Source organism: Marmota monax, unplaced genomic scaffold, assembly GCF_021218885.2.
Source record: "Marmota monax isolate L192 unplaced genomic scaffold, Marmota_monax_Labrador192_F-V1.1 WCK01_AAM20220418_F8-fsc00102, whole genome shotgun sequence".
Taxonomy (NCBI): Eukaryota; Metazoa; Chordata; class Mammalia; order Rodentia; family Sciuridae; genus Marmota; species Marmota monax.
In genome coordinates, this window is record NW_026692494.1 from 4,419,892 (window position 1) to 4,446,872 (window position 26,981).

The window sequence follows — 26,981 nt, forward strand, 5'->3', positions numbered from 1 at the left end:
CTGTGCAGAGTGCTGAGCGGTGACGCTGGGCAAGGGTGTGGTGCCCTGTGCCCTGTAACCCAGCATCATTGCTCCTGGCTGATACTAAGTGCCAGGGATCAGGTGATGAGGACAAAGACACTGTCCACTCCTCCGAGGCACCTGCAGACCCAGCACCTGCAGGAGCCGTCGAGGAAGAGGAGACGGATGCAAGGTCTTCCTTGTCCTCCAAGGGGCAGTACCAGTGGACAAGACAGGTGCAGGGCCACGAGTCAGAATTCAACAGTAGCCATGTGCCAACCCGAAGCTGGGTGTGTCCCGAGCTCCAGGGGGCAGGGACTGGCGACCCCTGGGGGCCGAGTGACTGTGAGCAAAGGTGGCCTGTAGCAGGGCCTCGGTGAGGCACCGCAGGCTGGAGCCTCGCCATTAGGGAAGACCCCTGTCTTTGTTCTCCTGAAGAACTCACGTGCTGACCTGCAGCAAGGGCGAGTCCCCAAATGCATGCCGCACACTCTCCCGTAGGAGGAGAACAGGTGACGGCTGCCACCGCCCCCAGAGGACCCCAGAACCACCAGGCTGAGCCAAGGAAGCCAAGGCAGCGGCCGCCCCTGTGATCCCAGCGACTCCCGAGGCTTGGGCAGGAGGGTTGAAAGGTGGAGCAACTCAGTGAGAACCGTCTCAAAACAAAACACAATGAAACGTGCTGGGCCTGTGGCTAGATCCCAAAACCAGATCAACAATAATAAAAAGTCTATGAATTGTCGAGACGCCCTCCAACAGGGAAGGACTCACTGTCCAGGTGGAAGGGACATTCAACAGCCTTGAATGAACCTCAACCAGTGAATGGATAAATTGTGGATTGAATGGATTTTTAAGAAATCGAGTGGACAAAAAATGGAATATTACTTAGTGGTAAAAAGGGACACATTATTGATAGGCACGAGACACTGATGACTTGTGAAGCTGTCATAGGCTGAAGGACACTGGGAAGATTCACACCACAGAAAAGAGCAGATGCTGAAAAGTCAGCCGCCTCCCCTCTGTCTCCCTTATTTTATTTTTGCCTCGATGGGGACAGACCCCAGGGTCTCCTGTGCACTGAGCAAGTGCTCTACCCCTGAGCCACACGCCAGCCCCAGATGGAGGCGGAGGGGAGAATTAGCAGCAAGATGAATGGTTTCCTGGGTGGACACAGCTGTAAAGGCTCGGTGGGGGGGACATTCAGGATGGTGAGCTTACTGGATGTAAGTTACAGCTCAATAAAAAAGATCACACAGAGCCAGAGGTAGAATAAACAAAGAGGGTGGAACGGGAGGCAGACAGGAAGAGAGCTGGGAAGGCCCGGCTTCAGTGGAGGCTGGAGGAGCTCTCACCTGGGGGGCGGAGGACCAAGGGTGTTTATTTGTGGGTGTCTGATGTATCTTTTTTTCTTCTTTGCTTTTTCTTTTTCTGGCCGTGCTAGGAATGGAACCCAGGGCCTGGCACACGCTAGAAAAGCAGGCAGGTGCCCCACTACTGAGCTAATCCTCAACCCATATTAGTTTTTTGTTGTTGTTGTTTTCTTTTGTACTAGACATTGAGCCAGGGGTGTTTCTACAAAAAGGGCTACTTTCTCTACGTTTTTGTTTCTCATTTCGAGACAGTGTCTCACTAAGTTGCTTAGGGCATCACTAGGTTGCTAAGGCTGGCCTCAAACTTGAGATCCTCCTGCTTCAGCCTCCAGAGTCTCCTGCTGTGCACTTTTTTTTTTTAAACACTGTGTCTCTGCTGTCCAGCACAGTACTGGGCCCATAAAGGGCACCACAAACTGATAAAAGAATAACTACAGGGCTGCTGGATTGAAAATGGGCAGGGCTGAGTCGGGGAGCCACAAGAAACTGAGCTGGACCATGCAGGAAGGCATTCACCAAATCCTTCTTTCTTCATGTCTTCTCCCGCGATTCCCAGAGTGCGCCTTCTGTGACCTGCGCATGGATGCTCAGAGGCTCGACAAAAGGTATTTTAAGTGACTGGCCTTTATTGTGTGCCATGTGCTCTTTCCTTTTTCTCTTTTGGTGCTCACTTCATCTTACAAAGTTACAAATTCATGTAAACAGTAAGATGGTCCTTAGAAAGTCAACAGGGCTGAGGATGGGCTCAGCATGTGCAAGGCTCCGGGTTCCATCCTCAGCCCTGCAAAAAAAAAAAAAAAAAAATCATACAGAGCCACCCTCCAATCCAATCCCGCAGTCCCATTTCTAAGTCTGTACCCAAAGGAGTGCAAGCAGGGGCTCAGAGAGATTTGTGCAAGTTCACAGCAGTTGTGACTTAAACAGCCAAAGACATGGAGACAACTCGAGTGTCCACCCAAGATAAATGTACCATCCACACAAAGGAAGAGTAGCATTCCCCAGAAGGAAGGCAGCCCTGCTACGACGTGGCTGGCCCTTGAGGCCATCATGCTACTAAGCCAGACACCAAAGGACACGTGCTGCAGGACCCACTCACAAGTGTCCTGAGAGTCCTCAGCTCCAGAGACAGGACGTATTCGGTGGGTGCCAGAGGATGGGAGGGGAGGGGAGTCGGTGTTTAACGGGGACAGAGCTTCAGTTTGACAAGATGAGAAAAGCTCTGGCGACAGATGGGGGACCACTGCACAAAACTGAAAATGCACCCAACGCCCCTGAACTGCGTGAACATCTTTTAAGAAGGTTAAAACAGAACTCCATGTTGCACGTATTTTGCAATTTAAATGTCTCAACATGCACACGGTAATTCCCCACGGTTTTGTCGGTTAAAAACATGACTTTTTAGATATTCTAAAGTCACCTTCATCTCATGAAAGAATGTTGTGGTGTGTGCACACACTTGGTGACAAAAGTCCACCGAAGCTGGACAGGTCGCCCACTAGACTCAGGATTGCTGTCTCACTCGGTCCCAGACCCGGACGCCCTCCAGCTGCCGGCGCTCGGCAGCGTCCGCTCAGCACACCCGACGCCGCGTCCCTTCCGCCCCCCGCCCCAGGAGCACGCGCGCCAGCGCCGTAGGAGTGCGCACGCTCCGGAAAACCGCCTCGAGTCGGTCTCCGCCCCTTTCCCCTGCGAGGCGGGCTCGGGCTGCTGCGCACGCGCCGCGGCCGGGGGCGGGGCCCGCGGCTCTCGCTCTCGCGAGAGGCCGGCGCGCGAGCTCGTGGCCTTCCCCTCCCCTCCCTCGGCCTCCCGGGTCCCGCTGCAGCGTCAGCCTCGCCGGGACCTCGGTGGCGGCGGGCCCCTCGTCTCAGCCGCATCACCCTAGTCGCCCCTTGCCCGGGTCCACCGCGCCCCCTGCCCTACCGCCCGGCGCCGGCCTAGGCCGCGGCCGCAGCCCCCGACTCGCGTCGGCGCCGCCCGCTCGCGGCCCGCCCCCTATGGGCCCCGGCTGAGGCGCCGCCGCCGGCCCGCGGAGCCCCGATGCTGGCCCGGAGGAAGCCGGTGCTGCCGGCCCTCACCATCAACCCCGCCATCGCCGAGGGCCCGTCCCCAACCAGCGAGGGCGCCTCCGAGTGAGTGGCGGGGTTCGGCCGGCGACGCGGGGACAGGCGGGGGTGGGGTCCCCGGGAGGAGAGCGCGGGGCGGGGGTCCCCGGGAGCAGAGGTCAGGGAGAGGGAGTCCCCTGCTGCAGAAGTCAGGGAGGGGGTCCCCTGGAAGAGGGGTGGTGGTGGGGTTTGCAGGGAGGGGGTCCCCTGCTGGACAGGCCAGAGAGGGGGTCTGCTGGAGGAGAGGCGGGGAGGGGGTCTCAGGGAGGAGAGATGGGGGGGGTCCTCTGCTGGAGAGGCCAGGGAGGGGGTCCCAGAGGAGAGTGCTGTGTGGGATTCCTGTGAAGAGAGCAGGAGTTGGGGTTCCTGGGAGGAGGGGATGGGGTGGGGGTCCCTGATGAATTCCTGAGCTATGGCAAGGGGTGGCCCTTAGGGGAAGAGACAGGGTGAGATACCCCTGAGTACCAAAAAAGAGGACCACCTATTATCTAGGTGGTCCCTGGATAATAAAATGAGGATGAAAGCATTCCCTGAGAACAGAAGGGGGTAGCAGTGAACTGGGCTGAGAGGTTTCTCGAGGACCATCAGGGTGATGGGGTTGCCCGAGTGACAGGACCAGGTAAGGGGTCCTGAGGTCCCTGTGGGGAAAGGTAGTGGGACGACCCAAGGGGTGAAGTCATAGTAAAAGATGGTCCCTCAGAAGTCTGGATGTGGGGGGTCTCAGGGAGTGGGGAAGGGCTCCTGAGACCAAGAACATAATGAAAAGGTCCTGCTAGTTGGGGTGGGGGAGGCCCCTGAAGCTGGGGAGAGTGCTTAGGATGCCCCCAGGAAGGAAAGAGGCTGGGGAGCCAAGAATGGGGGGCATTCAGAGGCAGGGATGAGACCCTAGAAAGCAGGTTCTGAAGCAAACAGATTAGGACAGCCTCTGGAGGCCGGGTGGGGAGGTAAGAAGGCCTTAGGCCCTGGAGGGTGACAGGTTTTCAGGGCTGCAGAGAAGCCAGAGAAGGGGATGGCAGGGATGCCTTCAGGGGTGATGGGGGTACTTCATCTACTCTACAGCAAAATCGTGTCCTGTGAGGAGGAGACGGGCTTGGTATGTTGGGGACACACACTTGGAAGGTCGTGCCACAGTGACCTCTTCATTCCTGTTCTCTACGATGGGCAGGGTGTCCCCATGAGGACAGAGGGGACGAGTGTACGTTGTGTTTCCTGGTCTTGCCACTCAGCCTGGACAAGGGTGGGGATTCCATGCACATGTGTGTTAGCTAACACCGTCACAGCCAGGCATGAGGACATTTAAAAATCCACCCCTTATCCTTCTCTTCCTGCGTATTTTCTTTCACGTTTTCTGGAGTTCATCCTTTGAAGGATTGATTCCCCAGTGGAGGACGCCGGCCTCGGGTTCCAGACACGTCTTGCACTTACATATACACATACCCCAATTGAGTTCCCATTACATTTAAGGTAGACTACTGAGTGGCTTCAGGGTGCATCATAGATGTCCCAGGCCTTCAGAAGTCTGGCCCAGAGCTGCCTCTTCAGCCACAGCCAGTAAGCATGCTCATTGGTTGGTGTTCTCTCCTTGCTCTCTCTCTGCAATGAGTCAGTATCTTGCCGTTTCGTCTTCAGGTCATTGTTCAACAGGTGCCCAATAAGTTTGTGCTTAGGCTCCTGGTTCAGGCTTTGGGGCTTCTTGCATGATGTTGTGACCTTATGTATTTAGCCACTGGAGTCTGTTCCTCCGGCCTGGCACTCCATGAGCCCTTCCTCCTGATTCTTCTTTTTTTGGGTGGGGGGGCAGCTACTGCGGATTGGACTCAGGGGCACTCAACCACTAAGCCACATCCCTAGCCCTATTTTGTATTTTATTTTGAGACAGGATCACACTGAGTTGCTTTGCACCTTGCCATTGCTGAGGCTGACTTTGAACTAGCAGTCCTCCTGCCTCAGCCTCTTAAGCTGCTGGGGTTACAGGCGTGCTCCACTGCATCTGGCTCCTGATTCTTTTGTTTTTAGTGGTACTGGGGATTGAACCAACCAAGTGGTGGTTTATCTATATCCCCAGCCTTTTTACTTTTTAATTTTGAGACAGGGTCTCGCTAAGTTGCCTAGGCTGGCCTCAAGATTGTCATCCTCCTGCCTCAGCTTCCCAAGTCATGGGATTATAGGTGTGTGCCACCGCACCTAGCCCACCTACCTGGTTTTGATGAGAATAAAGTGAAGTATCTATGGCCCTAGGAAGAGTGCCTGCCCTGCCTTCCTGTAGGCCTTTGCAGTACCAGCTCAGGCATCATCACCAAGCCAGCAGGTCACCTGTATTCTGATCTGTGTGTCCTTGGCTCATGCTTCTTAGAGACAGAAACCGGGCACGGTGGCCCATGCCTATAATTCTAGTGCCTTAGGAGGCTGAGGCAGGAGGATTGTAAGTTTGAGGCCAGCCACAGCATTTTATCAAGATCTTATATGAAATAAAATCGAAAAATGGCTGAGTAGAGCGCTCTTGGTGCAATATCTACTACTACAAAAGTATTTTTTAAAAAGTTATAGGTAGGGGCTGGGGCTATAGCTCAGTGGCAGAGCACTTGCCTAGCATATGTGAGGCACTGGGTTCGATCCTCAGCACCACATAAAAATAAATAAAATAAAGGCATACTTTCCATCTATAACTACAAAAAAAAATTTAAAAAAATAAATAAAAAGTTATAGGTAAATAATTTGGGACTTCAGGATAGAAGGTTCCTGGTAGAGCATCCAGTCTCCCCTTGTCTGCTGCTTAAACCCCCTCAATGGCTGTGGACCTTGACTTAACACATTCTTGAGTGGGTGGCTGTGCACTGCTGGATATGGCCAGTCTCCTGTAGAGACCTTCACTTAGAGCTGCCCCGTCTGATCCAGTTCCCCCTGGCTGCAGCCAGCCCTGGCAGTGACACATCCAAGTTGTCCAGGAGAGCTGTAAGTGTGATGTGCACCTTCTAGATTTCAAACTTAATGCAAAAGAAGTAAATACTCAGTAATGTTCATATGTTGATTACACATTGAAAATGATGCTTTTGGTGGGTTAAATATCGTACTAAAAGCAGTTTCACCTGTTTACCATTTAAAACACATATCCTAAACATTTTTATTTTCTTTTTTTTGCAGTGCTGGGGATGGAACCCAGAGCTGTGCACATACTAGGCCAGCACTCTACCACTGAGCCATATTCTCTGCCCTAGGAAATTTTTAAATTGCGTACGCGACTTCCTCCTGCTCTGTTGGACAGTGTTGGGGTCTTATTATCATTGAACTAAAGTATCTACCTGTTACAGGAAGCTGTGTTTTACTCCAGGATCAGGTTGAAAGTCAAGGTGTTCTTAAAAATAGCTCGTCAAAATTTCCTTTGAAAATTGCTTGTGCCCAGTAAAGTACAGTAGACAGTTGGTGCAGTAGCACTGAGTTTAGGGCCACAAGTGTCCATGTGACACATGAGGTCTGCAGTAACAGAGGGGGTGCTGGTTGCACAGCATGCCCTGGGCTTGTCTGCACCCCTCCCCCTTCTCCTCAAGTGCTGGTCTTTAATTCTTGAAAATTAAAATAATACAGGGGCTGGGTACAGTGATTCATACCTGTCATCCCATCAGGAGACTGGGAGGTGATCAGTTCAAGGTCAGCCTGGGCACCTTAGTGAGGCTGTCTCAAAATAAAGATGCAGCCTCTACCTTCCACCCCTTGGTGCTAGTCCTTTGTTCCTGGCAAAGACCGGTGTCCTGACCCCCAGTTCCTTCATTTTCTGTTGTGGTCTAGAGACCTCCTGAGTCCCTTGAGCTGCAGCTTGTCCCCAAGTTTTCCTGAAATTTGCAAGTAGGGGTCTGGCCTTCAGTTCCAATCATGCACTTGTGGTGGGGGTGCACACATGTCTCATTGCTGCTAGATGGTGATCCCTGAGATCTGGCATTAGGCCCTTGCCCCTTTGATTTCCTCTGGCCTGGTACATGGCTGCTTGTGATCATGGCTAGGTGGAGTCATCTTGCCACCTTTCAACATGCCCCCTGCTGATCTGTGCCCTTGGACTGCACAGGGCAAACCTGGTGGACCTGCAGAAGAAGCTGGAGGAGCTGGAGCTGGACGAGCAGCAAAAGAAGCGGTTAGAGGCCTTCCTGACGCAGAAGGCCAAGGTTGGTGAGCTCAAGGACGACGACTTTGAAAGGATCTCAGAGCTGGGAGCTGGCAATGGCGGGGTGGTCACCAAGGTCCAGCACAGGCCATCGGGCCTCATCATGGCCAGAAAGGTGAGCAGGTAGCAGAGTGGGAATAGAACCCCAGGAAATGAGAGAGGTTGGAGAGGCAGTGGGACCTTTGCTGTCCAGCTGCCCCCTCCAGGGACCCTGAGTGCAAGGAAGCCCACTTGTAGTTGGAATTCAGCAATGCTCCTGCTGCCTGGGACCCTCCCAGGTTGGCTGACCTTTGCCTTCAGGGAGGTTTAAGTTCAGGTCCTGGGGTTAGGGGAGTGGCTCAGTGGTAGAGCATTTGTCTAGCATGTGCCAGAGCCTGGGTTCCAGCCCCAATGCCAAAAAAAATAAGAGAAAGAAGTCAGTTTCCTGGAAGCTTTCTGGTTTGTGCACGGCTGGGTCCAGAAGTGTGGCAAGCAGAGTTTTCGGGAATATTAGTGTATTGGTCAGAGGTTTCAAAGAAACAGAATTAATAGAGTGTGCATGCACATGTGTATATGTAGAAATTTACTTTATTTTTGAGATGCAAGGGAGGGGACCCAGGGCCTTGCACATGCTAGATAAGCGCTCCACTCCACTGCTGGGCCACACCCTAGCCTGAGAGGGGTTTTGTTTTAAGGACTTGTTTTTCATGGTTGTGGGCATTTTAGTCTGAGATGTGCAAAGCAGACCAGCACCGTGGAGGCCAGGGGAGAGCAGAGGTTCCAGCGGGAGTGTGAAGGCTGGCTGAGGCCGACTTCCCTCTTACCAGGGCACCTCAGTGTTCCCTCCTGAGACCTTCAGCTGATTGAATGTGGCCCACCATCTCAGAGGGTCACCTGGTTTACCTAAGAACCTACAAGTTTATCTGCTCCCCACATCTGAAAAAGACCTTCCCAGTCATGTCAAGACTGGTGTTTGACCAAAATCTGGGTTCCCAGGCCAGGGGACACATAAAGTTGAGCATTGCCCCTCTTGTGGGATTCTGTCCACCCTGGTGTGACAGTACCTGCCCACCTGCTCATCCTGGCTCTGGTGCTGCAACACAACCTCTCTGGAGTCCCCCGGAGGTGAAAGCAGTTGAGACCAAGGCATGACCACTTGGAGATAGGAGCTCCTAACTAGGGACTCTGTGTGGACAGACTTCTGCTTCTCCAGCGTGTGTGTTCCCATGGGGAGAGCCTGCTCTTCTGGAAGCCTGTCATCCTACAGTCACTGCCCCTTCCTGAGTGTGGGCCTCCGCATCCCTGTGCCTTTCCTGGTCTCTGTGGGAATTTAGCTCTGAGGCTCGTTCTTTCTTCACATATATAGTTTTTAATTGGTTATTTATTAATTGAATTGGGAATTGAACCCAGGGGCACACTTTACCACTGAGCCACATCTCACAGCCCTTTTACTTTTTATGTTGAGACAGGTCTTACTAAGTTGCTCAGGGCCTCACTAAGTTGCTGGGGCTGACCTTGAACTTACAATTCTTCTGCCTCAGCCTCCTAAGTTGCTGGAATTATAGGTGTGTGCCACCACACCCGGCTCTTTCTTCTTGCTTCTAAAGCACCTCCCTGCACCCCTGAAATCCACAGCTGAGGATTTGCTATTTCTGTTTCCTTTCTGCTGGCAGACTTTTCAATATCAGAGCAGGGCCTGGGGTTATGGCTCAGCAGTAGAGCGCTCACCTAGTATGTGTGAGGCCCTGGGTTTGATCCTCAGCATCACATAAAAATAAATAAAAAGATAGATAGATAGATAGATAGAAAGAATAAAGGTGTTGTGTCCAACTACAACAAAGAAATAAATATTAAAAAAAAAAATCAGAGCAGCCTTGGCAATCTGGGGCCTACCTTCCCCACAGCACTAATGTGAGGACAGTGTGCTTGTCCGAGTACAAGTGCAAGGGAGCAAGGGCTCTCAGGCCAGTCAAGGACTCTTCTGTGTGTCCCTCTCGTGCCAGGTAGTAAATGGGAGCCCAGGACCTTCCCATCTACGTGCGGCACTGCAGCTGAAGGGCACAGATTGAACGGGAGCCAGCGCCCCAACAGGTCTCCCAGTGCAGACCCCCAAAGGTGCAGGGCAGCCTTGGGGCTGGCGAGCCCACTCTGCAGCCAGTGTCCCCTGGTCTGTTTGATTCTCAGCCAGTGCAATATGCCAGACAAGCAGCCAGGCCCAATCTGGAAGGCCCAGTAAAGCCACCCTCTGGGTTTTTACAATCATGCTTGTTTGTCACCCTCATAAGTGTGAGCAGACACTGGTCATCTGCTCACTCCGCATCCTTCCAGAGTAACGAGCGTCCTTGAATTCTGGGGTAATCCAGTGGCCTCCTGTGAAGGGCAGGGTGAAAATGCTGCATCCCGGAGACCCGAAGCCACAGCTGCTCTCTGCAGGCCAGGTCACGCGGAAAAGAAGCAGCAGAGGGGCAGCGTGGGCATTAGCTTTGGGGAAAGACCTGGGTCATAGCTCTGGTCCTCAAGGTCACAGGGAGCATGCCCTATACACTCCCTGGGTTGGGGACACTGTCAGCCTCTCTCTGCCCCTGGACCCAGCACCTTGTGCTTCTTCCTGCCTGGGTCCCTCCCACAGGCAGCTGTTCCCCAGCTCTTCCTTTTGGTGGCTCCTAAACTCAATTTCCTTTGGGCCCCAGCCCAGTGTCACCTTGCTGCCATTCCCTGAGCGTATTGACCGCGCGCCAGGCCTCCTGACTGCATTTCCAGCCTGGCATCTCGTGCTCCCCCGAGCATGGGCCTCTTGGTCTTTCTTCTGATTGCTGGCGTCCACAGTGACTCCACGAGTGTGTGCTGGGCTGATAGCGGCTGTCCTCAGACGTGCACACCTGGTCTCGCCTTAGCAGATGAGAGGACTCATCTCCGACTCGTCTGAAGTTCTGAGGTCTAAGGTTCTGAGTGGCCAGGACGCTGACTCTGATTGCAGCTCCTGCCTGGGCTGTGGGTGACAGCTCCCTGAGGGTAGGTAGTTGGGGTGCTCCTGGCATCTTACGTTGTTTTCTGCATCTCTTGCAATCTTCCTGCCTTTGGAAATATTGTCGATAGTTTCTGCTTCAGCGGAGGGAATGGTAGACGCCCCAGGCCTCGGTGTCATGTCCCAGCCTGAAAGAAGAAAGGACTCAAAATGTGCCCACCCCTGTCTAAGGGGACAAGTGCAGTGACCAACCCCTCTTGGACTTGTTGCTGAGTCGGAGTCCCAGGGGCCCAGGATGGTTGAGGGGGGCTTCTTTTAACAGCTCCTATTTTCCCCAAGTGGAAAGTGTTTGGTCTGTCAAGTCCTTTTTTTTAACAGCTTGATGGAGGGGTAATTCACAGACTGTATAGTGGCACCTTTTTAAAAAATATATATATATATAATTTAATGACCTCTTTTTTAATACATTCAGCATTGCACATTTATGACTACAGTCAATTTGAGAATGTCTTTATTGCTTTAAAAAGGTACCTGTTCCCATGAGCAATCACGCCTCCCCTCCCAGCCCCGTACCCATATAAACCCTCCTCCCCAGGATTAACCGTCTCTCCAGGAAATCCATAGTTGTTTTTCTGCATGTTCATTGTAAAAACAGCTTGGTTGTGAAGTAATTCAGGCACCATACAACTCACCCATTTAAAGTATACAGTTGGCTGGAACACAGCATACTCACAGAGTTGTTTAGCTCTCACTGCATTTAATTCAAGAACATTCTCACAACCCCACAAAGAAATCCTGTATGGTTAAGCCAACAGGCCCTGGCCCTGCCCCCATGAGTTCACATCCTGTTTCTAGACTTGCCTATCCTAGACCTGTCCTGTCACTGGGTCACCCACTCTGGCCCTGTGTGTCTGGTTCTTAGTGAGCATGAGTCCTAGAGGTCCATCTGTACTGCAGCTGTGTCATCTCACTCCTGCTCATGGCCAAGTGACACTCCAGAGCGTGGAGGAAGCGTGGACACGGGGGCGGTTCCCCCTCTGGCTGCTGTGAAGACTGCGGTGAACATTCTGGTCACAGCTGTGTGTGGGCAATCGCTTCTCCTCTTGGGAAGACTCCTCAGAGTGGGGTTGCAGGGTCCTCGGTTGGTTCTGAATGCTGTGGTGCATTCCAGGGCCAAGGGACCAGTCCCCCGCCCCCCGCATTTCTGGACACCCCTAGGTAACCCGCTGTCAACTCTTTGCAGCTGATCCACCTGGAGATCAAGCCAGCCATCCGGAACCAGATCATCCGCGAGCTTCAGGTCCTGCACGAGTGCAACTCCCCGTACATCGTGGGCTTCTACGGCGCCTTCTACAGCGACGGGGAGATCAGTATCTGCATGGAGCACATGGTGAGCACCCGGCCAGGAACCACAGGGAGGAAGGTGTCTCCCTGCCGGGGCCTCAGAGCCCCTGTCCTCAGAGGCAGCAGCTCAGCAGCTTCAGAGGGTTCCTTGGGTGTCACCGGGGCCTCTTCTCAGCTCTGTTTCCATGGAGGGTGGGGAAGTCCTCCCTGGTCAGCCTAGAGAGAATCCCCTGTCTCTGCCTGGGGCACCGTGTTTCCAGTGTGCTGGACCTGGGTGGTCCTTGTCTGGTCCTGTGGGGGACACACAAGTTGCTCCTGTGAGCTGCCCCATCTAGAGTACAGCTGTGTGTGGCGTGCCAGTGAGCACCACGGGGCGAGATCCACAGTGCAGTTGCTGGGCTCAGGGGAGCATGGAGAACCGAGCTGCTGCTGGAAAGGGTGCTCCTGCCCACAACCCAGCCAGAGCCGGGGTCCTAGTCCTGTGGGGCCCAGGCACCTGAACCACCACGGTTGGCCTCAGTGTGGCCCCTTGTTGGAATACTGTGGTTTGGAAACTCAGAAATGGGTGGGATCAAGGGTGACAAAAGCAGAAGTGGTGAGAGCTGCAGAGCCTGGGGAGTGGCCCCCATCCTGGCTGCAGGTGCCAGACTGCCTGCCGCAGGGCTCCCCGTGCAGAACTAGGGTGCACTGGTTGTCTGATGTCCCTTGGCTGAGCCTTGCAAGCACACCATCCCCTGCAACAGTTTTGTAACTGAGGCAGGAAATGAATTTGAGCAAGAGTCCCACTCAGCTGTGGGGTCCAAGCAAATCCACTCATGTGGGAGCCCCTTCCCCACCTGGGAGGAGCGAGTCTGTCTTGCAAAGCCCAGGTGCAGGAAGGCCAGAGGGCAGAGGGAGGAGAAAGCGCCCCCTGGGCGGGACCTGCCTCCTCCCCTTCTTCCCTAGCTGGGGTGTGGTTCCAGAGGCTCCCTGCTTACCCTCTGGGAAGGAAGGTGCTTCATCTCCTATCCCCCACTCTGATGGGTGCTTAGCACGTGGTCCCAGTGCGGCCAGCACTGTAGCCAGGCACCAGGCAGCCCCTGCTCAGGAGGGAGCCACGAGCCCTCCTCTGCTTTGAGGACCTGCCCTTTGCTTCCACGGCAGGCAGACTCACTGGAGTAGGAGATGGAGTGTTCAGCACATGCGCGGCAGCCTGGGGTGGCCGACACACCCACACCTCAGACGAAAGGCAGGGCACAGTGCACACGCCTGTAATCCAGAGACTTGGAGGCTGAGGATTTCAAGTTCAAGGCCACTCTCGGCAATTTTACAAGACCCTTAGCAACTTCTGGAGACCCCTACCTTAAAAAGAAAATTTAAAGGGCTGGGACTATATCTCAGTGGTAGAGCACCCCTGGGTTCAATCCCTGGCACCAGAAAGAGGCAGGGCAAAGGATGTGGATTTTGGTACCAGGGATTGAATCCAGGGACCCTTAACCACTGAGACACATCCCTGGCCCTTTTTTGTATTTTATTTAAAGTCAGGGTCTCAGTTCCTTAGGGCCTTGCTTAGTTGATGAGGCTGGCTTTGAACTCACGATCCTCTTGCCTCAGCTTCCCGAGTCACTAGAGTATAGATCTTTTTTTATACTTTTATTTTATTCATTTTTATATGGTGCCGAGGATGGAACCCTTGTACATACTAGGCGAGCGCTCTACCACTGAGCCACGACCACAGCCCAGAGTGTAGATTTGAAGTGGGAGTGAGCCTCTGGGGGGGTCCTGGGGCTGCCGTGGCTGAGCACACTGGTCTGGGACATGCACTCTAGTCTCACGCAAAACTTTGGACAAGACTGGCAGCTCTCTGTGGGCAGTCAGGGGTGAGCATTAACAAGCTCGCCTTGGACAGCACCCAATGCTGTGTGAGCACTGAGCAGACGGCAGCACCCTCCTTCATCCTCTTCATTTCTTAGTCTATACAGTTGCATGACAGTCTGCCTGGTTAGTACCTGGCTTAGTGTGTTTTCAGTTGCTGTAACAAAATGCCATGGCGGGTGGTTTATACAGGAAAGAGGTTTATTGGGTCATAGTTCTAAAGGTGGGGAAGTCTGAGAGCACAGCCAGCGTCTGCACATGCACAGTCATAACTGGGGGAGGTGAAGCCAAGCAGGTGTGCTAGGAGGCACAAAGGGCTGCTTGCTTTCTAATAGCCGCTGTCCTAGAAGCCACCCACCTCCAGGGGAGTCTACCCCCGCCACATACCCAGAGAAGCATCCATCTCTCCTCATGAAGGTGGAGCCTGTGACCTCTGAAAGGGCTCAGATAGTGCTGGTACGGGGCGGGGGGGGCTGAGTTTCCACACAGGGCTTGGAGGGCCACACCACACCCAGGCCACAGTAGCGTCCCTGGGTTGTTGGAGTGTCCCTGATCTAAAGGGAGGTCTCAGCCTCTCTCCCAACAAACTGATGTGCAGATGGCTTGTTTGCAGTCTGGTAGAGTCTGGCTTTCAAGAAAAGACTCCTAGTTGTGTGGGTCATGTCATTATGACCATGATGTGTTTTATCTAACTAATGATTAATGTGCTGATATACACATTAGTAACTGTAAGGATGACCACTGTCGCCATATGAGCTTTCTGTTGTGGAACTCGGGCTGGAGAGAAGAGGCTTATTCTGGCTTGCTATTGCTTTGGGCCTGTGGTGATAGCAGGCCATGGTGGGAGTGCCTGGCAGGGAAGACCACTGGCCGAGAAGCAAGGGACGGAAAGAGGAGGGACTAAGTCCCAGTGGCCTAACCTCCCAGCAGATCCACCTTGTAAAGCTCCAGCACCTCCCAACAGTGCCAAGCTGAGGATGCAGCCCTAACCCTGGGCCTTCAGGAGACACCCCAGCTCCACACCGTGGCGAGCTGTGAGCCGCACAGCTTTGGTGCACATAGCCCAGCTCACCCGCCGCTCCTGTTGGTCCTGGGACTCGGGATCAGCGGGGCTGGCTGCTTCTCTGCAGCCTGAACCTATTGAAAAGCTCAGGACAGAACCCAGCGAGCAGTGGGGCCAGGGGCCAGAGAGGGCGGCTGTAGTGTGCTGACCACACAGAGGTACCTCAGCATTCTTGGGGTCTGGTCAGCTCTGTGACCAGGCGTCCCAGGCACAGCAGTGAGGAGCCTACAGCCCTGGAACCCGAGGCACCGAGCGGCTCCGTGGTGGGGAATGAAGCTGCACGAGTGCAGTCCACGTGTGTGGGGCTGTAAGGACATGCCAGAGGGAGCCTGTTTGTTTCAACTCCATTTCCCATTACGTGTTGGTATGTGCGTGAATGCATGGAAAGATCCAGAAGAGGGCTGGGGCTGGGCTCAGCGTAGAGTGCTTGCCTAGCATGTTCGAGGTCCTGGGTTCGATTCTCCGCACCACATAAAAATAAATAAAACAAAACTATATGTCCAACTAAAAAATAAATTAAAAAAGAAAAGAAAGATCCAGAAGAGTATGTCACACTTTGGGGCCAGAAGGTGGAACTGCTGGGGCTCAGAGGGTGATCACTGCCTGCCTTTTTGTTGTTGTTGTTGTTGTTGTTGTTGTACTTGGGACTAACCCGGGGTGCTCCACCACTAAGATTCATTCCAGCCCTTTTTTAAAAAGTCTTATTTTGAGATAGAGTCTCACTAAGTTGCCAAGGCTGACGTTGAGCCTGTGATCCTGTTACCTTGGCCTCTCAAATCCGAGATTACAGACATGCAGCACCACACCTAGCATTACATCTGAATTTTCTAATAAGAAAATGTATGGGCTGGGGGATGTGGCTCAAGCGGTAGCGTGCTCGACCGGCATGCGTGCGGCCCGGGTTCGATCCTCAGCACCACATACCAACAAAGATGTTGTGTCCGCCTAGAATTGAAAAATAAATATTAAAAAAAAAAAAAATTCTCTCTCTCTCTTTAAAAAAAAAAAAAAAAAAGAAAATGTATTCATGTATTACTTGCTCAATAGCAACACATTTTCAGGAACATTTAAAACACACATGCAAAAAAAGTGTCTAGTCATGCAGAGTGAGATCAGTGTCACAGAGACCTGGGCGCCGTGTTTTCCCCACCACATCCTGTCCCGTGTCTCAGGCAGGCCACTTATGCTGGCAGGCTGTGCACTCCCCAGCTGCAGGCTGGGGCTCCCTGGCGCTGATCCTGCCTTTTCCCCTGCACCCCCCAGCCCCTGGCTGTGGACCATGTCTAGGGACCTTTTGGTTGTGACCGGGATTCTCCTGGCATGGAGTGGGTAAGGCCAGGATGCTGCTTAGCACCTGCAGTGCCCAGGACACCCACTACAATTTGATTGGCCCCAAAGTCCTCAGTGGGAAATGTGCAGGCAGCCACCACCCCTCTCCGCCCTGCAGATGGAGGGGTTTTGTGTGCACTGGGGAGATTCCTGGCCTGGTGTTGGACCCCACTGGGCCCCCGGCTCCTCCCAGCAAACGCTCTCCGTTTCTTCGTCCTGCACATATTTATTGCAGCTCTGAGGAGTTGGAATGAAAAGAGGTGGCACTGGCCACACCTGTCATCCCAGCTGCTCAGGAGCTGAGGCAGGAGAATGGCAGGTTCACAGCCAGGCTCAGCACCTTGTGAGACCCTGTTTCAAAATTTTTAAAATGAAAAGAGCTGTTACTAGGATTTTTTTTTTTTTAAGTTGTAGATGGACGCAATATCTTTATTTTATTTTTTCATTTTCATGTGGTGCTGGGATCTAGCCCAGTGCATCATGCGTGCTAGGGAAGCACTCTGCCACCGAGCCACAGCCCCAGCTTTATTATCCGTTTTTGCTTTTCTAGTTTTCTTAAACTCAGTTGATACAAACAAGAGCAAGGCACAGTGGTCATGTCCATGGCCCCAGCTGCTCCCAGAGGCTGAGGCAAGAGGGTCACAAGTTTGAGGCCAGCTTTAGCAAGTTAAATGAGACCTTGTCTCAAAATTTTAAGATTTTAAAAAAAGGCTGGGGATGCAGCTCAGTGGTGGCTCTAAATCCTCAGGACCAAAGGCGGGAGGCGGGAATGGGGCAAGAAGAACATGTGTACTCCCTCCTGCGCCACTTGCCTGGTCGTCCTGCTCACTGGCGCACCTGGTCCTAGCTCTCAAGGCGGGGGCCACACCTGTCCTTCTACCCACATGACCGGCACCTTTGCCCAGAGCTCCTCGATAGTCACCTATGGGTCCTGGAAGCTTCAGAGCACATAGGGTTTTGTAGTGTTCTACAGCACAGTGGGGCAGAGGGGGGCCCCAGCACCCCTGAGGCTGCTGCTTCTCCTCTTGCCCTCAAATGAAGAGAAGCATGTCCTGGCAACCAAGCCATCTTTGGGGTCCTGCAAAACAGGTTGGCAAGAACTCTGCCCCCAGACTTCCTGTTTCAGTTTCCTCTGTGTCCCAACCCAGAGTAGAGTCCTGGCAGGGTTCTGGCCCGCAGTAAGCATTGGCAGTGTCACCACCTGGTGCCCAGGGCTGGCCCAGACTCCTCTCCCTCCCCAGGCACCTGGGGCAGCCCCTGGGTCTCCGGTTTTGTTCCTGGGCACCTTGTGAAGGACACATAATCTCTGTTTCCTCGTCTGTCCGTTGGACTTGGGGCCAGACCCAGGCACAGTGGGAGACTAACCAAAATGTTGGTATCTGCAGGTCTTTTGCAGGGTGCCTGGCACAATGACGAATGGGTGACGGGAGAATAGAGGAAGAGTTCAGATGTCTCTGTCCCCTAGCTGGCCTTCCGAGTACCTCTCCTGCAGGCCAGGGCCCACAGGCATTAGCTGCCCTTCCTCACCTTGCCCTAGAGGGAGGCCAGGGAGCAGCCTGAACAGGTGCTGGCAACGGAAGCACTTGGGTTTCTATAGGAATGCGAGGGTGGGGCTGTGGACCACCAGCCAGCCTGCCCTTCCTCCTTTTTCATGCCTGTGACACCACACCTGGCGTGCTGGCTAGGACAGGGGCCCGAGAAGCTGGTTTGTGGCTTGCATGTGCCAATGTGGTAGCTGCTCAAGTTCCACTCCCAACGACCACCCAGGCTGCACAGACAGCCTAGTGAACTCCTAGGGTCTGTCTCTGTCCCCAGTCAGGGTTTTGGTGGAAACTAGAGTAGAGCGCCTACCATGGTGACCTCAGGAAAGTGGCATCTCAGCAACAGGCCCTGTGGGACACTGGAAAGCGGCGTGGGGCACACACCAGTGCCCTGGGATATTCCTCCTCACTTCCTACTGTAGATGTGGCCCTGCAGCCTCTAAGCCACAGCTGAAGGAGTCCCTGCCCTTCGCTGGACGGCTGTGCTTGGCCTTGGCCTGGTGCCTTCCTGCAGTAGAAGGAGCCCTCACTGCCCGGCTGGCTCTTGAGAGCTGTTTCTCACGCAGGACGGGGGCTCCCTGGACCAGGTGTTGAAGGAGGCCAAGAGGATCCCCGAGGAGATCTTGGGGAAGGTCAGCATTGCGGTGAGTCTCACCACGGACCCCGGCGCATCCCTCCCAGCTGAGGCGCTCTTTCCTGTGCCAGCCCCTTCCTCATGGCCAGGGTCCAGGAGCTGCTCAAAGCCGTGGGGGTGCTTGTGGGGCCCTGCAGAGAGTTGCCAATTCTGTCTCCACTGGCTGTGGGACTTCTGAGCAAGTTTCTGAGGGTCCTTGGATCCCCATCCGCTGGGTGAAGGTGGCAGGTCCTTTCTAGCTTTTAAGATTTTCTGTCATTGTCCTTGTCCCTACCCCTACATCTCAGGCCTAGCCGAGGTCTCAGTTGAACAACTATGAGCAGAATGGCCACCATCCTCCCTCCATCTTATGGCAGGCAGACACCACTGGCTGGGGTCTCAGGTCGCGTTGGTCAGGGTGGTTGAAGGGGGAGCCTGGGGCAGACATAAACCTCTGACCCCATTCTCCCCTCACTGTCCAAAAATGCTCTGGGCAGCTGAGGGACGGGGCAGGCGTCCCGGCCCCAGCCCCAGCCCCACAGTTGGCAGAACCTGGGGATTTAGATCCTGCCGCTCTGTGACTCCACAGAACGTGGCTCCCGGAGCCTGCGTCTGAGCCCTCGAAATGACCGGAGGTGCACCTGCCCACTCGGGTGGAGGGCTGATGGGATTCTGGGGCTTGGCGCTCAGTGTTCCAGAAACAGCCGTTGTCGGCACCATCGTCGACCACTTCCCCCTGAGGAATCTGCCATCCAGGCGCCCCTTGGCAAAACAGCCCAGTGCGCCCCTAACCCGTTCAGTTCTGCTGGAACCTTAACCTGTTCCTTAGCACGCCCCGAGCCTGAGCACCCGGGAGATGCCGTGGGGCTGGTGGGGCTGAGCCTGGTGCTAGGACCCAGGCTGCCTCTGCCTCTGTGCGCCAGCCCCTCCTCTTTCAAGTGGAGGGGGGACCAACGCGCCCCTCACAGGCTGTGTGGGAACCAGACAGTTGGCACACGCCCCCTACCACTGGAGGCCAGCCTCCCTGTTGGCCTCTGTTGGCTCTAAGCCTGAGAAGGTCAACACCACCTAGACAGGGTCCCCCTGGCCTATTCCAGACACTGGCTACTTAGATGTGGCTGGGGCCAGGGCAGCCCCTGCTGCCCCTGTCCTGCTCACCCAGTCCATGGCCCTTGCAGGTTCTCCGGGGCCTGGCATACCTTCGAGAAAAGCATCAGATCATGCACCGAGGTAAGGAGGCTCGTGCCGTCCCCAGAGCCTGGCGGGCCACCGCAGTGCCCAATGGCCCCTCACTCCTGGCTGGCCCTGTCCTCAGATGTGAAGCCCTCCAACATCCTGGTCAACTCCAGAGGGGAGATCAAGCTGTGCGACTTCGGGGTGAGCGGGCAGCTCATCGATTCCATGGCCAACTCCTTCGTGGGAACGCGGTCCTACATGTCTGTAAGTCCCTCCAGGCCTCCCCTGTCCCACCCAGACCCACAGGGAGCCCACGGGTCCCCCTAGTCTGTTTTCCACGTCTGGCTTTCCTCTGCGGCCAAGTCCTGTCGCCCTCCCTTTCCCAAGCAGCTCTTCCTCCTGGAGACCTGCCTGTGTCCTGCCTGTGTCGGCACCATCCAGCCCAGGGCACTTGCTACTTTCTGAACTGAGATCAGACTTTCTTGGTGCCTTCAGAGATACCTGGGTGCCCTGGAACCTGCAGGGGGCCTGGGATCTGAGAAGCCAGTCTCGCCCTGCACAGAGGGGGGGATCAGCCTCTGCCAGAAGCTCCCAGTGCTGTGGGCTTCTGGGGCCTCAGTCCCCAGGCCTCGTGCACACATGGTGGGCGTGGAGGGATGTGGCTCTGCATCCTCCCACTGCTCTGGTCCCTAGCTGGGGAAGCGGGCTGGGTCCGCAGTGGTCCCTGGACTGCAGGTGCTGGCCCTCCGCACACTCCTCCCTCCCGTCTCTCTGGCAGCCAGAGCGATTGCAAGGCACACACTATTCGGTGCAGTCGGACATCTGGAGCATGGGCCTGTCCTTGGTGGAGCTGTCCATCGGGAGGTACCCCATTCCCCCACCCGATGCCAAGGAGCTGGAGGCCATCTTCGGCAGGCCCGTGGGCAACGGTGCAGAAGGAGAGCCCCACAGCACCTCACCCCGGCCGAGACCCCCTGGGCGCCCCATAAGCGGTATGGCCTGAGTCTGAGACTCCTGGCGGGTAGTGTGACCCATGCAGGCACTGCTGTGCCCAGGACGGCAGCTGCCGCTCTCTGGCTCCCTCAGCACCACCTGTCCCCCTGGATCGTCCAGCTAGTCAGCAGTCCTCTCACGGTGCTGGGGTTTCTGGGGACGAGCTGGAAACAGCAAGCGCCCCAGACCTGGTGTGCCCGCGGTGTCGCAGCTGTTGCTAGCAGCTGGCCAGGTCGCTGGATGGGTTCTCCAGCATTTTATCAGGGAAACGTCAACTGTGCACTTGAGTGGCAGGAATTGCCCCTGGGCACCTACTACTTAGGGCCGGGCCATCCCGGAGCTCTAAACCCAAGACCTTGACTCGGAACATCCTTAGGACTATTGGATTTGACCACCAGGGCCCTGGAGGATGCGGGAAACCCTTCATGAGGACACTTCGCTCACTCTGGGGGAGAGTGTAGGGGAGGGTCCCGGACAGGCAGCAGAGCCCCAGAGCAGTTTCTGGACCCCTGGGGTTCTGTCTTTCCCAAGTCAGGGTGAGCCCTGAGGGCCTGCGGTAGCACCGCCGCTCTGCTGAAGCAGGACCTCCACACCCTGCCACACCTCGGGCAGGTGCCCAGCTCAGGGCTTCAGCACCTCAGTGTCCTGCCACCTTTAGTTCCAGGGCATTCCATCACCTGAACAGGAAGCCCTGTCCCCAGGAGCAACCCCCATCCCGTCCCCAGCCCCTGCACCCATAGATCCATGTCCTGTCACTGGGTCACACACTGTGTCTTCTGTGTCTGGTTCTCAATGAGCACGAGGTCCTCAGGTACCTCCATGCTCATTTTGAGGGCTCAATAATATTCCATTCTGAGGGTGGGCTGCTCTGGGTTTAGCCACCCCATGGCTGGGCATGTGGGGAGGTGACAGCATCACCCACAAGCCCCGTTCCTACTCCGTGTGCTGCTGCAGACAGACCACATGGGTGTCTTGGTCTCATTCCAGGGGAGAGTTCCCAGGTCTTTGTCCTCAGGCCTGGTCCTGCCCCTCCCAGCCCCACTAGATGGCAGCCACCTGCCTGCCAACACCTCCCCCAGCCCATGCCCTGGCCTCCGTGCCCATTTCAGAACAGGCAGGAGGCGAAAGTCCAGCTGCTGAGCCCAGACCTGGCCAGCTGGGTCTCGGACAGGGGTCAGCCACCCCCTGCCAGCTTCCTGTTCCAAGTGGCATCTGGGGCCTGCCTCTGTCACCACCAGTGGCTCTGTGCAAGGTCATGCTGCTGTCCTTACTGTGGGCCCCCTCCCCCGCCCAGCCTGCAGCTCAGGAGCAGGGCCATGGCTGTGGCACCTCCCAAGGCACTGCCAAGCGTGGCTCTTCCAAAGCACTCGTGTTTGTTGTAGCTTTTTTGTTTGAGTTCATGGGGGGCTCAGGAGAGCAGTCTCTTCCCAAGGAGCAAGCTCAGGAGCCAGAGGCCAGGCTCTGGCCACTGCCACCTCCCCAGAGTTTTGCTGCTGCCATAAGCTAGTGGCTATGATGGCGCCCAGTGTGCCCAGCGCCCCCAGACCTTCACCTGCACAGGGGCAGAGTCATCTGCCAGTCTCACCCACTTCTGTCCCCCACTGTGTAGGTCACGGGATGGACAGCCGGCCAGCTATGGCCATCTTCGAGCTGCTGGACTACATTGTGAATGAGGTGCGTGAGGAGGCCTCCGGTGCTGGTTCCTCCTAGGGACTCTGCCCATGTGCTGCCCAAGAAAGGGGGCCGCCCTGGGGCGCTCCTTTTTGTGGACGGTTGTCTGGTGTGCAAGCCACTGCCACCTCTCCCCTCGGACCGTACAGGTTATCCGCTTCCCCAGGGGGTCTTGTTTCCTTAATGAAGACGAACCCAGAATCCCCATTGCAACCCCCTCCCTGTATCCAGAGATGCCCCAGTCTGCGTGTGCTGGGCCCAGAGCCAGGCTGCGCCTCAGGCCCTGTCCCCCAGCATGTCCTAGTCCTAGTTTGAGCATCGTGGAGTCAAGTGCTTTAATCCCCTTCCCTGCCACCCTGGTCTGGGGAGGCGCTGCGCTCCAGAGGGATGGGCTGACTCTGCAGCAGGGCTCTGGGGAATGGGCCATTTTTTTCCCTTCCTGCTCTTTCTGGGTCTTTGATGGCTCCTCCCAGATGCCCCAAAAGCAGATAGTGTGACTGTGTCCTGCGCAGACGAGCCGGTGACCTCAGGGCTGGTAATCAGGAGGGACACAGCCTGGACCCTGGAACTACCCTGTTCACCAGGTCCTCGGGTCCACTAGAGCCAGGGAAATGACAGAGTGGCCAGTCTGCTGCAGGATTAGGCTTGTCCCTTGGTTAGGTGGTGAAATGACAGGATGGGGTGGCCCTGGTGACGTGGCTTTCCCTGCCATTGGCAGGAATCCCCAGGTGCTGTGAGCACGTCAAACACCCTGAGCATCAAGGTGCCCCCCTATCTGGGGTCATTCTCAGGGCTAGACCTCAAGACTCCCCACAGTGCTTGCGCACAAACCTGGGCGGCAGCTGGCCTGTGCAGTGCTGACCAGGGAGGCAGCAACCCAGGCTTGGGTCCTGGAGGGATGGCATGGTCCACGGGATGATAAGCCTGCCCTGCTCTGCCCCGTCGTGCCCAGTCAGTGCGTTGTGCAGTGGGAAGAGGGGAGGGTGTTCTCTGCTTGCAGCAAGGGCCAGGAGAGGTCAGGTGGGGGGCCCAAGGCCACATGTGCTGACCTGCCCTCTATCTCCCCACAGCCACCTCCCAAGCTACCCAGTGGCGTGTTCAGCCCACACTTCCAGGAGTTCGTGCATAAATGGTGAGGACTGGCGTGGCCGCGCACAGCGGGGCAGGAGGGCCCTGACCCACGTTAGCTCACTCGAGCTCTGCCTGCTCTCGGTCCCACTGATGCCCAGCCTGTCCCTCGAGAACCCTGAGTGGTCGGTGGCAGGATTTGGCAGGCACTTAAAACCCCCAGGAGAGCCAGAGGCCCTTTCCGGGATGTGGCTCCCACCTGCCCTCCCCGCTTGCCCCCAAAATTGTGTATGAACCTGGATTAGGCCCTTGGTCTATCCGCAGCGGCCACCTGCTGTCCACTGGCAGGAGGGAGGAGTGCCTGCCCAGCAGGTCTCTCCTGGGGTCTCCTACTTGGATTCTCCTGCCCATCAAGGAACCAGCAGTGTCCATGCTGGGGCCTCATGCAGCACCCTGGTGCCCTGGAGGCAGCCTCCTGTGGATGTCACCCATCAGATGTGCCCTGGTGGCCCTTTGTGTCTGAGAACCACCCTGCAGCCCCGAGCTGCTTTGAGCTGCTGTCCTCAGGCTGTTCTGTTTTTTTAAAGGAAAAACTTCCATTTTGACCCTGGGCCTCCGAGCTTGGCGTTTTTATTAGAGATCTACCTGTAGGGGCTGAGGAGGTTGAGGGAAGAGGGTGACCAGTTCAAGGCCAAGCTCGGTAACTTAGCAAACCCCGTCTCCAATAATAACCAGAGCTGGGGATGTGGTAGAAAGATACACATCTATGGCTGCTACTAGGCTGTGCCCAGGCAGGAGGGGCTCCCGCCCCTTTCCCCTTGCCTCCCCCTCAGGCCCTTGTCCTACTCTCTCCTGGGGGTGTCTTGCTCTGGAGACCGGAGGCAGTGATGGAGCCCCCTGTCTGTCTGGGCAGGAGCCAGGTGGCTGGGCAGCACTGAACCAGAGTCCCAGGCTCCTACACAGGTCTCCTCATGGGCTGGGGTGACACAGGCAGCCTCACCACAGTCCAAAACACTGGGCCCCCGAGCCACCAACTGACTGCCCTGTCTTGTGCCTGTCCCCAGCCTCATTAAGAACCCAGCAGAACGAGCAGATCTGAAGATGCTCATGGTGAGTGGTGCCCTCGGACCCTGGGCTGGGTGTGGAGAGGGTGCACGTGGGGCCCTGCTGTGAGCGAGCAGGAGGAGTCCAAGCTGGCTGGGCTGCAGGGCTGGGCGAGCAGAAGGATGGCGCCAGGGTTCCTGGGCAGTGCCCGCTTCAGGCCCTGGGTGGCTATGGGCCGGCCCCTTAGTCCTGAGCAGCTCCCAGCTCCTGTGGCCTGGCGAGGTGACTGCCTTTGTCATACACCCTGAGTGAGTCCCACTCAGCGCCTGGGTGCTCTGTCGCTCTGGGCGGTGTCCCCCTGAGGCTCGGGATGTGCTCTTGGTGTGCTCAGATGCTCTGCCCTGGCCAGACTCCCCCAAGCAGGCCAGGGTTTCTGCACCCTGGAGGTGACTGCAGGTGTCCTTGAAGCTCACACTTCTTGCTACACCCGGCTATTGGCCAGAGCTCGCCTCCCCAGCAGGTGGGAAGAGGGAGACAGCCACCTCGGGCCCAGCCAGCATGTTCTCCTGGGCGGGCAGGCCGGCCCGACACGAGCCCTCCCAGCCGCATCCACCGCCCATGGTCAGCATGTCCCCAGCACAAGTCAGCAGGCCTCATCGGGTCTGAGCTGCTGTCCATCCTAGATAGCCGCTGCTTCATGTGCCCCAAGAAAGAGCTTTGTGTTAGAGACACAGACGTTGATTCTCAGCCTCCCAAGTCCACGGTGGAGATGTCCATACAGGGCATTTTGAAAATGCAAGCCGTGCCCTTTGCCTGTGGCTCCAGTAGGCCCCATGGGTCAGGCTGCACAGCCTGCCGCTTCCTCGCTGTGCCCTCCTGGGCCCTGCAGTGCTTCACCTCAGGACTCTTGGATGCCCTTGTGCCAACTGGCTGCCCCCTGCCCAGGAGGCCCACTTCAGTGCCTCCTCCAGGATGGCCCCCATCAGTTGGTTGTGGGGACAGCTGAGTTTTGAGACCCTTGGCTGTGGTAGGAACACAAGGCCTGGGTGGGAAGGGGTCGTCTCCGGCTGCTTCTCTAGAGGGCCCTGCACCCACCCAGATCTTAAGTGCAGGACAGAAGCAACACCTGTGCAGGGCGGTGGAGCAGGGCACCAGGTGTCTGAACACCTTCTTGAAAGTCACCCAGGGCTCTGGGGCAAGGCTTGGTGGTTAGCACTTGCTGCACACGGGAGGCCCTGGCTCAGCCCGGGCACCAGTAGGAGCCTGCTCACCACTCCTGTGCCAGCCAACTGGACGTGCCAGTCCAGTTGTGCTCTTGACTCAATCAGGGGCATGTATCCCAAATGACACCCTCTGGTGACCCTGAAGCCCCTCCTGCCACAGCTCCTCAGCAGTGCACCCTCGTCCCTGAGCCACATTTCGGGGCTCCAGAGCTTTGTGGCCAGTGGTTGTCTTATTGGACATCTTTGAGTTGGGAACCCTGCAGAGAGCTCCCTTGGCAGATGGGGCTATTCCTGATCAGATGTCCTTGGCTGGGGTGGTCCCGTCTCGGGGGTTGCCCAGTAGAGGCCAGGGACACCCACCCCAGAGAAGAGCCCCTCCCGCTGTGTCCAGCATGCTGAAGGGAGTGCAGGCTTCACTTCTGTGTCATTTCTACATTACTTCCGCTCTCTGCACTTGGGTCCCCTCTGAAGCCAAGTATGTGGTCCTGGGTGGCCTTTGGCACTCCCTGGGTCGGCGGCCACGGCGGCCACCGTGCCCAGCCCTCAGCTCCTCTCCCTTGCAGGGCCACGCCTTCATCAAGCGCTCAGAGGCTGAAGAGGTGGACTTCGCCGGCTGGTTGTGCAGGACCCTGCGGCTGAACCAGCCCAGCACGCCCACGCGCACCGCTGTGTGACGGCCACCCGGCTCCCGTGTCTGGCCGCCTGCCTGCCTGCCCCATCTGTGCCCGCCCTCTGGCCCCTCCTGCCCCGGGAACATTTGTGTCCTCATGTCCCCTGGGTTGCTGCCTGGCCTGGGAGGGACACTGCTCCTGTCACCGTCTAGGAACCTGCTTACTTAGTTTAAAAACAAAACAGGGAGAGGAAAAGCAAACGCTGCCCACTGTGCCTCCTTGCTGCGCGGGTCTTCTCCATGTTGGTCTCTCCCCTGGAGGCTGGCGAGGATCAGGGCCACCGCTGTCCTCCAGGGCTGAAGCCCCAGTGCCCAGGCCCCGCCTCAGCGTCTCACCTGGAAAGCCGGGGGCCAGGGGCCTGCAGCGGACCACTTCCTTGCCTCCCCCTCTGGCTGCTCTGCCCCTCGTCATGCAGCCTGGACAGGAGGCAGCCCTGCCTCCTGCCCAGCGCACCATGGAGGCCTCTCCAGGCTCCAGGGAGCACACTCCCTCCCCGGGGCTGAGCTGAAACAGCTCTGCAGAGAGGAAGTGCTGGTCTCCACGCTCTGTGTGGTTGAAACCCCAGCAGATGCAGCAGATAAGGCCTGTGTCCCTGCACTTGCAACAGGCCCCACAGATGTGGTGGCTGTCACCGGTGCCTGCCCCGCGAATCACAAGCCAGTGCCCAGGCACGTCACTCTCCCGAGGGCCGCCAGCTGCTCAGCCCCAGTTGGTTACAAGCAAAGCGGATGAGGTCCTGTCCCAGTTCCCGTGTCGTCCTTCATTCCTGTTGGGCCCTCCTCTGTGGTCCCCGCACGGCCCAAGGCCCAGCCGTCCTGCCCA

At 56.3% G+C, this 26,981-nt stretch overlaps 1 protein-coding gene and 1 long non-coding RNA gene across 2 annotated transcripts; one reads left to right on the forward strand and one right to left on the reverse strand.

Annotated features, from left to right (window-relative positions):
* Nucleotides 1-1,975: 1,975 nt before the first annotated feature.
* Nucleotides 1,976-2,964, reverse strand: LOC124092466 (uncharacterized). The gene is made up of 2 exons (XR_006851609.1): nt 2,788-2,964; nt 1,976-2,151 (listed from the first exon to the last, which is right to left on the reverse strand). It is a non-coding gene; the product is annotated as an uncharacterized LOC124092466 (long non-coding RNA).
* A 183-nt stretch (nt 2,965-3,147) lies between these two features.
* On the forward strand, nt 3,148-26,359 carry Map2k2 (mitogen-activated protein kinase kinase 2). The gene is made up of 11 exons (XM_046444102.2): nt 3,148-3,499; nt 7,530-7,740; nt 11,813-11,959; nt 18,267-18,344; nt 19,492-19,543; nt 19,629-19,753; nt 20,268-20,481; nt 22,092-22,156; nt 23,224-23,285; nt 24,286-24,331; nt 26,052-26,359. Exons 1-11 carry the CDS (start codon nt 3,408-3,410, stop codon nt 26,160-26,162), a joined length of 1,203 nt encoding a protein of 400 aa, XP_046300058.1. The 5' UTR covers nt 3,148-3,407; the 3' UTR covers nt 26,163-26,359.
* The last annotated feature ends 622 nt before the right edge of the window (nt 26,360-26,981 follow it).